Source organism: Myiozetetes cayanensis, unplaced genomic scaffold (genome assembly GCF_022539395.1).
Source record: "Myiozetetes cayanensis isolate MyiCay16 unplaced genomic scaffold, myiCay2020 scf14, whole genome shotgun sequence".
Classification (NCBI taxonomy): domain Eukaryota; kingdom Metazoa; phylum Chordata; class Aves; order Passeriformes; family Tyrannidae; genus Myiozetetes; species Myiozetetes cayanensis.
This window is the reverse complement of record NW_026087048.1, coordinates 3,536,680-3,544,149: the sequence shown is the minus strand read 5'-3', so window position 1 is coordinate 3,544,149 and position 7,470 is coordinate 3,536,680. Positions and strand designations below refer to the sequence as shown.

At 58.3% G+C, this 7,470-nt stretch overlaps 2 protein-coding genes across 3 annotated transcripts; both read left to right on the top strand.

The window, feature by feature from the left end:
- The first annotated feature begins 1,637 nt into the window (after positions 1 to 1,637).
- On the top strand, positions 1,638 to 3,436 carry COMMD4 (COMM domain containing 4). Its single transcript, XM_050309263.1, has 8 exons — positions 1,638 to 1,693; positions 1,770 to 1,841; positions 1,925 to 1,990; positions 2,240 to 2,279; positions 2,398 to 2,517; positions 2,761 to 2,841; positions 2,943 to 3,119; positions 3,229 to 3,436. The coding sequence occupies exons 1-8, from the start codon at positions 1,691 to 1,693 to the stop codon at positions 3,267 to 3,269; spliced, it is 600 nt and encodes a 199-aa protein (XP_050165220.1). The 5' UTR covers positions 1,638 to 1,690; the 3' UTR covers positions 3,270 to 3,436.
- Positions 3,437 to 3,563: 127 nt separating this feature from the next.
- Positions 3,564 to 7,231, top strand: NEIL1 (nei like DNA glycosylase 1). 2 transcript variants are annotated; one of them, XM_050309243.1, is made up of 9 exons: positions 3,564 to 4,003; positions 4,103 to 4,222; positions 4,383 to 4,461; positions 4,965 to 5,064; positions 5,216 to 5,340; positions 5,772 to 5,799; positions 6,141 to 6,202; positions 6,360 to 6,696; positions 6,861 to 7,231. In XM_050309243.1, the coding sequence occupies exons 1-9, from the start codon at positions 3,579 to 3,581 to the stop codon at positions 6,878 to 6,880; spliced, it is 1,296 nt and encodes a 431-aa protein (XP_050165200.1). In that variant the 5' UTR covers positions 3,564 to 3,578; the 3' UTR covers positions 6,881 to 7,231. The 2 variants fall into 2 exon arrangements, with proteins under 2 accessions (XP_050165200.1, XP_050165201.1); XM_050309244.1 differs by lacking the exons at positions 5,772 to 5,799; positions 6,861 to 7,231 and having other exon boundaries at positions 6,360 to 6,525.
- The last annotated feature ends 239 nt before the right edge of the window (positions 7,232 to 7,470 follow it).

Here is a 7,470-nt window from a genome sequence, read left to right as displayed (position 1 = left end):
GTGCAGTTGAAGGTGGAGCCAGTGACAGCTTTCTCTCCTAGCATTTTTGCGAGCTGTGTTTTTGCTGGACGTTTTTGATTTTGTTGCTGGATTCTGAGAGAGTGAAAAAATTTATTAGCACATATAACTGAGAAGGAGTGCGTGTTGCCACTTGAGCGTGGTGCAAATAAGAGCTTGCCCGTGAACGGGGAAGGTCAGCAAAACCTTTCTGTCCTGACACATTTAGTCTGAGACCAGTGACGGGACGTTGTCACCTTTAGAGCGGCACTTTGGGCTGGTTTGGGCGTACACTGGGCCACCTAGAGGAGCTGTTAAACGGCGACATGGGGGAACGCCCACTAGAGGGCCCGAGAAAAAGGCGTAAATGGACCATTGTCACCCCAAAACGAAGGCATGTGAAGATCCAAAGTTCAAAACGTCCTCTACTTCTCTCAGAGAAATCGTGCCAGCAATCAGAAAGACTTCCCTGACCACAATCTTTTAACTGTTCTCCTTCAATTATAGCACACCCAGTGTAACACTTCCCTGCTATTACTTGTGAGGATCTATCAATAAACACTTTCTGTTCTCTAGATAGTGGACCATCTCTTAGGTCACTTCTGGCTCGTATTTGAAGATCTATTACCTGAATGCAATCACTGTTTTTCTTTTGGGGTTTTGCTTATCCTTGTTTAAACAAGGAGTTGGATTAAAATTTTCCCACCTTTGATTTCTAAATCATCTTGCTCTATTAGACAAGTTTCATACTGTAACAATGGTGCATTAGTCATCCATTTAGAGGCTTTTTCTGTAATCAGGATTCCTAGCAAGAAATCCTAATCTTTCCGAGTGTGATCTGCATTCTCTAAATATTCATTTATTCTGCTCCCCGCTCCTACAGGATCTTCTAAATAAGACGGAAGCTCTTTCTTCAATCCTCTTATATCCTGAGTTGTTAATGGGACTATTACAAACCTAAACACTCCTCCTTGGCCCCCCCAAACAGAACCTGCCTCTGTGGCATTGGCTAAACTTTTTCTCTAGCACTATATTGTGCCCCTGCCATGGTCCCTGAGGGAGATGGGATTGAATTTGTTTCCCCTTCCCCCCTCCTGCAGCGTTCATAAACCTCTTCTTCCATTGGGAAATTGAGACCCCTTCCCTTCTTGAAAATTATCTGGCATTTTGCCCCCCTCTTTGGGCATTTCCTTTCGCCCTCCTTGGGCGTTTTCCGCCGGGTCCCAAAGCGGCGGCGGCGGGGCTGCGCCTCTGGATCCTCTGGGAGGGTGAGCGGGCAGAGCTCGGCGAGTCCGCGGCCGCGTTCAAAGGGCGGGCCGTGATTAAAGGGAGCGGAGAAAAGCGAGCCGGGGCGGGCTGGATGGGGGCTGCCTCGGGCCGGGACCGGCGCGGCTCGGAGCCCGCGGCCGTGCAGGGCGGGGGGCGCTCCCGCGGTCGGGGCGAGGGGCGTGCCAGAGGGGCCCTTCCCGCGGGTCGCCTTGGGCCCCGCTCCCGGGAACTCCGTCCTCCGCCCCGCCCCGGGGTCCCGCCGCGCTCCCGGGGTCCCAAGGCCCCCGCAGAGCCACCCGCAGAGCCCCCCACGGGCAGCCGGGGCAGGGGGCGGGGAAGGGCGGAGCGGCGTCCCGGCCGGGAGCGGTTCCGGGTCGGAAGGCGGGCTCTGCGGCGGCACCGGGCACGGCGGGACGGCGGCGACATGGTGGGGAGGGGGGCGGCGGGGACGGGGGAGGGCGCCCAGGCCCCGCGGCGGGCTCTGACCGCCTCTCCCCCCGCAGCGGTTCCGCTTCTGCGGGGACTTGGACTGCCCCGACTGGGTGCTGGCCGAGATCAGCACCCTGGCTAAAATCGTTAAGTGCCCGCGCCTCCCGCGTCCCCCTGCCCGCCTCCTCCCCGCCCCGAGCCCGCTGCTCACCCTCCTTCTTCCCCGCAGTCCTCGGTGAAGCTGAAGCTGATCTGCGCCCAGGTGCTGCGGGACCTCCTGGGGGAGCCCATGGAGGTGAGAGCGGGGCTACCGCGGTGGAGGCCAAGTGTTTCAGCACTACAGTGGCGTAATCAGCAATATTAATTAATTAATTTCGTATTCTTCATGCAGCCTCAGCACTAAATATGCTACCAGCCACTACTAGTAGCAATACTATGCATATTAAATGTTATTAGTATAAATATTAAGATAAGAATTATTAGTATTAATGTTGGTAGAGAGTGTGTTACCTGGTGTTTACTGTGACGCTTTGCTCTCCTGCAGTATGAGAAGATCCTGAAGCTGACCTCGGATGCAAAGTTAGGTGAGCACTGCTGTCCTTACTGGGATCCCCCCATGGAGCCCCACTCTGGGGCTTAGCAGAGATTTGGCTGGAGTTACCTTCCCAAGGTGGCAGAACTCACCCTCCATCCTGTCCGCAGAGTCGGGGGACGTGAAGGCAACCATCGCTGTCCTTGGCTTCATTCTCTCCAGTGCAGCTAAGCACAATGTGGACAGCGAGTCCCTGTCAAGTGAGCTGCAGCAGCTGGGGCTGCCCAAAGGTAGGGGGGACCCTCAGGGTGGCACCACGGGCCAGACCTGGTGGGACGTGCCCAGCGCAGTTCCCAGCGATGCCTCCTTCACACTCAGATGCAGGGCGGGCTGCATCCATCCAGTGCTGTCCTCCATCACCTCCCTTCCGCAACATCCATCCCCGGGGGCTCCTCAGGTGCTTTGGTGGGGTTTGGCAACTGCAGGGCTAGTGTGAGCAGCGGGGTGCTTGTCTTGTCTCTCCTCACGAGCAGAGCATGCCAGCGGGTTGTGTCGTTCCTACGAGGAGAAGCAGAGCTCCCTCCAGGACAGCCTCAGGGCCTGTAGCCTTCGATGTGAGTGGGATGTTGGGTCTTAACAGGGTTCTGGGGGTTGGTGGCAGTCACCCTGCTGGAGTGAGCCAGGGCTCTGACACCACCCCCACTACCCACCCCAGTGAGCCAGCTGGGCTTGGTGCGCTGGCGGGTGGATTACACTCTCAGCTCCAGTGAGCTGCAGGAAGTCAACGAGCCCCTGGTGCATTTGACCTTCAACGTGCAGAACAGGGAGCGTGGGAGAACGACGGCTGTCTCCGTGACCCTCTCGGCTGACAAGTTCAGGGTGCTGTTGGCAGGTGAGGCTGGAGGATGGGTGGCAGTGAGGACCTCCAGGGCCATGGGCGGTGGTGGGAGGGATGCTGCGGGGGATGTAGTGGCTCCCCCACAGCTCCTTCCTCTCTGCAGAGCTGAAGCAAGCCCAGACCCTGATGAACACCCTTCTCTGAGGAGCCAGCCTCCCATGGTGGGAGTCACGGACGCCGAGTTGCTGGGTCGGATCTGGTGCTTTTGGCTGGGAAGGGGGATTTTTTCCCTGCTCTCCTGGCTTCTGGGGACCCTCGGGGTAGCTTCAATAAAGTCCGGGTGACAAAGCCGAGCTGTGTCCGTTCTGTGTCTCCCGCCTCGGCAGGACTACAAGCTCCGGCATCACTGCGCAGCCAATGGGAGCGCGCTCCGCCCGCCGCGCAGCCAATGGGGGCGGGCGCGCTCGGTCGGAGCTGCCGGCGCGGCCGCGGCTCCGCGCTGTGTTGGCGGCGATGCCCGAGTGCCCGGAGCTGCACCTGGCCGGGTGCTTCATCAACGGCGTGTGCGGCGGGCTGCTCTTCACGGGCGGCGTGGAGCGCTCGGCAGTGGGCCGCGGCCCCGAGGTGCCCTTCCGCAGCGAGGCCTACCGCATCTCGGCCCTCGCCCGGGGCAAGGAGCTGCGGCTGACGCTGAGCGCGCTGGACCCCTGCTCCGCTCCGCCGCAGGACCTCGTGTTTCGTTTTGGCATGTCGGGGTCGTTCCGGCTGTGCCCGGCCGCCGAGCTGCCCCGCCATGCCCACCTCCGCTTCCTCACCCGCGAGAGCCCCCCGAGAGCCCTCTGCTTCGTGGACGCCCGCCGCTTCGGGTCCTGGCGCCTGGGGGACGCCTGGCAGCAGGACCGCGGGCCCTGCGTCGTCTCCGAGTACCAGGCTTTCAGGTGAGCGCCCTGGAGGAATGCCCCCTGCTTGGGTTTGACTGCTCTTCCTGCACGGACGTGCCCAGGTGAGTCTTCTTGTTGCCCCGTGCTCTGCTGCAGGGAGAACGTGCTGAGGAACCTGGATGACAAGGCTTTTGACAAGCCCATCTGTGAAGCCCTCTTAAACCAGAAGTATTTCAATGGAATTGGGAATTACCTGCGTGCTGAGATCCTGTACAGGTAAAGTGGGTTGAGCATCCGCCGACCCGCCACGGAGGTTTGATCTCCGAGAGTTTGCTGGAGCTCGATGGCTCTTTGGCTAAGCTGGCTGTGCCTCCTCACCTGGGAGATGCGGACAGTGCCAGAACCAAGGGTTCAGGCTTGTGTGTAACTCTTTCAGGTTGAAGATCCCTCCCTTTGAAAAGGCTCGGACTGTGCTGGAGGCCCTGAAGGATCAGAAGCAGGAGAGGAGGAAGAAGGTGAGGAATACCAGGTGCTTTCACAGGCTCATTAAGTGGCAGATGTCATACCTGGGATTTGGTTGCCTGTGGCCTTTGCACGACAAGCTGTGCCAGGCTTCTGCTTTCAAGAAGTCTATGAATATTTTTGGGGTGGGTGAAGAGTAAGAGGTGAGGGAAACAAACACCTTGCAAGCTTAAAATCTCTGGAGAAGGCTGTAGTAAAGCCCAAGGCTGTTCTTGTAGCCTTTTAAAATGACTGTCTTAAAGAAGCCTGAAAACAAACTACATGACCTGAAGGGTGTTTTTAAAACTGCTGATGTTTGTGTGTGTTAGCCCTCTTTCATGTCTTTGTAGCTAAGTTGGAAACCCACAGTGGGGTGAGCTCAGGGCTGGCATGTGTGGAGAGTGTGGCAATTCATCCTCAGGAGGGCAAAAGAATTTGGCTGCTGTTGGGGACAAGAGACCCTGAGGAGGCAGAAGTAGCTGGCAGGGGACTTCCCTCCCTTTCTCCACCCTTGCAGGATCCTTCCATGACACTGAGCAAGAAGGTGAAGCTGATGCAGAAGAACCCGGATCTCCTGGAGCTGTGCCACACCGTGCCCATGGAGGTCATCACGGGAGGTGAGGCGACAGGGCAGGATGCCGGGGAACAGGGACAGCTGGGGGAGGCTGGGGCTTTGCATTCCCAGCATCAGGAGGTTTGGGAGGGCATCCCGACACCCTGGTCGTGACTTCTGCTCTAATTCTGTCCTTTCCCTCTCTCCCTTCCCAGAGAAGCAGCTTTTCGACCCCGAGCACGCGGATAACTATTCCGCCTTCAAGAACTGGCTGCAGTGTTACCTGGTGCCTGGCATGAACTCCCTGCGTGACCGCAACGGCAGGACCATCTGGTTCCATGTAGGAGCCTGGGGTCACTCCCTGGGGCTGGGGGCCCCCAAACCACCCCTCCAGCCCATTTTCTGATTGCTGAGATTCCCAGTCATTACTCTGTGTGGCTGGAGATCTCCCTCTCCACCAAGCTGCTGGGCATGGAGGTGACAAGGACCCTCTGTGTGGTGGCCAAGGGATGGTGGGCAGTCTGGAGCAGATGGAGGGAATGAGGTCTAGAGCCCTGTTCCTACCTCCTGTGCCCTCTGTCTGTGACTTCGCAGGAACAGGACTGACAGGAGAGTCCCCAATGCATTGGGCAGGCAGAGCAAGCAGGAATCTTCTGGCCTCCCAATGTGGCTCTTTCCCTATCACTGTGGGAGGGAGAAGGAGCAGGGATTCTGCTGCTGCTGCCTGCAGAATGACTGCACCCCAGTCAATGCTCTGTCCCTTCCTTGCAGGGAGAGCCTGGTCCCATGGCTCCCACAGGTGAGTGTCCTTTCTCCCGCCCGTGGGACCCACACTTGCTCTGGGAGGGCTGGAGACTGGGCAGCCCTGTCTTTTCTGTATAGCACAAGGGCACAGGGCAGGAGCAAAGCCCCTCTCCCTGGGGTGCTGACAGGCCTGTGACAGCCATTGGCACCAGGGGACAGAGCCCATTTTCCCCAGGGCTTCCTACCAGCATCCCAGCCTACTTGGGCACAGCTCTTGCACTGGCAGGATGGTTTTTCATCCTGCAGTTTCTCAGTGCTGAGCTCACATCACCCAGGACAGCATCCCTGCAAGCCTGTCCCTCACCCCACCTGACCTGGGCATGTCCTCTTGTGCAGGGCAGAAGCCCCGTAAAAAGCGCGCTCAGCCGAAGGCAGACCCCGAGGCACAGACCCCTAAGGTAAGGAGCTTTGTGGTTGTGTCTGGCTGTCCTGTTCCCCTGACCTTGCTCAGGCTGCTCCTGAATTCACGGTGGTGATCCCATATGGAGCTTCTCATCCTCTGTGGTGCTCCAAGCACGCTTCAGCTGCTAAGCTGCAGCTCTGGTGTCCGCCCAGGTCACCTCACGTGCCTTGAAAAGGCGCCCCAGGGCTGCAGCAACACCCCCAAAGTCAGATGAGAAGGAGGAAGGGGAGGAGGAGGAGGTGGCTGATGGGTCAAGGAAGGGACGTCCTCGCCGGAGGAGGACAGTGACCCCTGCTCCAGCCTTGCCTGGGCCAGGGAAGGGACGTGCTCGCCAGAGGAAGAGAGTGACCCCTGCTCCAGCCTTGCCTGAGCCGGGGAAGGGACGTGCTCGCCAGAGGAGGAGAGTGACCCCTGCTCCAGCCTTGCCTGAGCCGGAGGTGCTTCCCAACGCCAAAAGAAGCCGCCGGATGTCTGCACGGAGGGGCAGAGGTGAGGCTGGCAGCCCCTGCGGCTTTCAAGTGCACCAGTGGGGGCTGTGGGAGTGCTCAGTTGTATCAAAGGGACTGAGGGGTGCCGAATGGCAGGAGAGGAGCCAGTGGGGCAGAGCCAGATGCTCCCTCGCCCTCTGACTCATTTCCCTCTCCGTTTTTCAGGTGCAGTCCCTGCCGTGTGAGTGCTGCCCACTGCTGCCCACCTCCTGAGGGGCATTGAATGGCCCAGGAGGAGCTCAGGGAGGGCTTGGCCAGGGACCTGCATTAGTGATGGGGCAAATGGAGCTTCTCTTTACCTGTGCTCACAGCTGCTTGCTACTGTTGCATCCTGCCAGTGCGTGAGCGAGAAGCTGGGCTTGGTGGCGGGGCATTTTCCTGCTGTCCAGAGGCATCTGAGGGGAAAGCCAGGACCTTACATTGTGCTGGACTCTGACTCTTCCCTCTGCCTAAAATTGGGTTCTCTCTTCCCTTTCTTGCTGCTGCTCCAATCACTGTTTTTAGCTGACTAAATAATAAAATATTTTGTGTAGGAATCACTGTGCATGACTTTTCATGATAAGGATAACCCCTCTGTGCCCAGCCTCTTCCCCAGGGGGCTGTACCAGGCTTTCCCTCCACCTCACCTCCCCCAAAATAAAGGTAAGCTCTGCCTCTCCAGTTCCAGGAGTAGTGAGATCCTGCTGAGGAGGACATGAAGGCAGCAGCAGCTACAACAAAGCACCTGGGAGGAGGCAGGTCAGTGCAATTACCTGGAAGTAAGTTAAGAAAACAG

Excerpts from the sequence above, each read along its gene's own strand:
- COMMD4 (XM_050309263.1), top strand. Across the intron at positions 2,518-2,760 it reads GCAGCTGGGGCTGCCCAAAG|AGCATGCCAGCGGGTTGTGT; the intron begins GTAGGGGGGACC and ends CCTCACGAGCAG. Across the intron at positions 2,842-2,942 it reads CAGGGCCTGTAGCCTTCGAT|TGAGCCAGCTGGGCTTGGTG; the intron begins GTGAGTGGGATG and ends TACCCACCCCAG.
- NEIL1 (XM_050309243.1), top strand. The coding sequence starts at position 3,579 with ATGCCCGAGTGCCCGGAGCTGCACCTGGCCGGGTGCTTCATCAACGGC. Across the intron at positions 4,462-4,964 it reads AGCAGGAGAGGAGGAAGAAG|GATCCTTCCATGACACTGAG; the intron begins GTGAGGAATACC and ends CCACCCTTGCAG. Across the intron at positions 6,697-6,860 it reads GTCTGCACGGAGGGGCAGAG|GTGCAGTCCCTGCCGTGTGA; the intron begins GTGAGGCTGGCA and ends TCCGTTTTTCAG.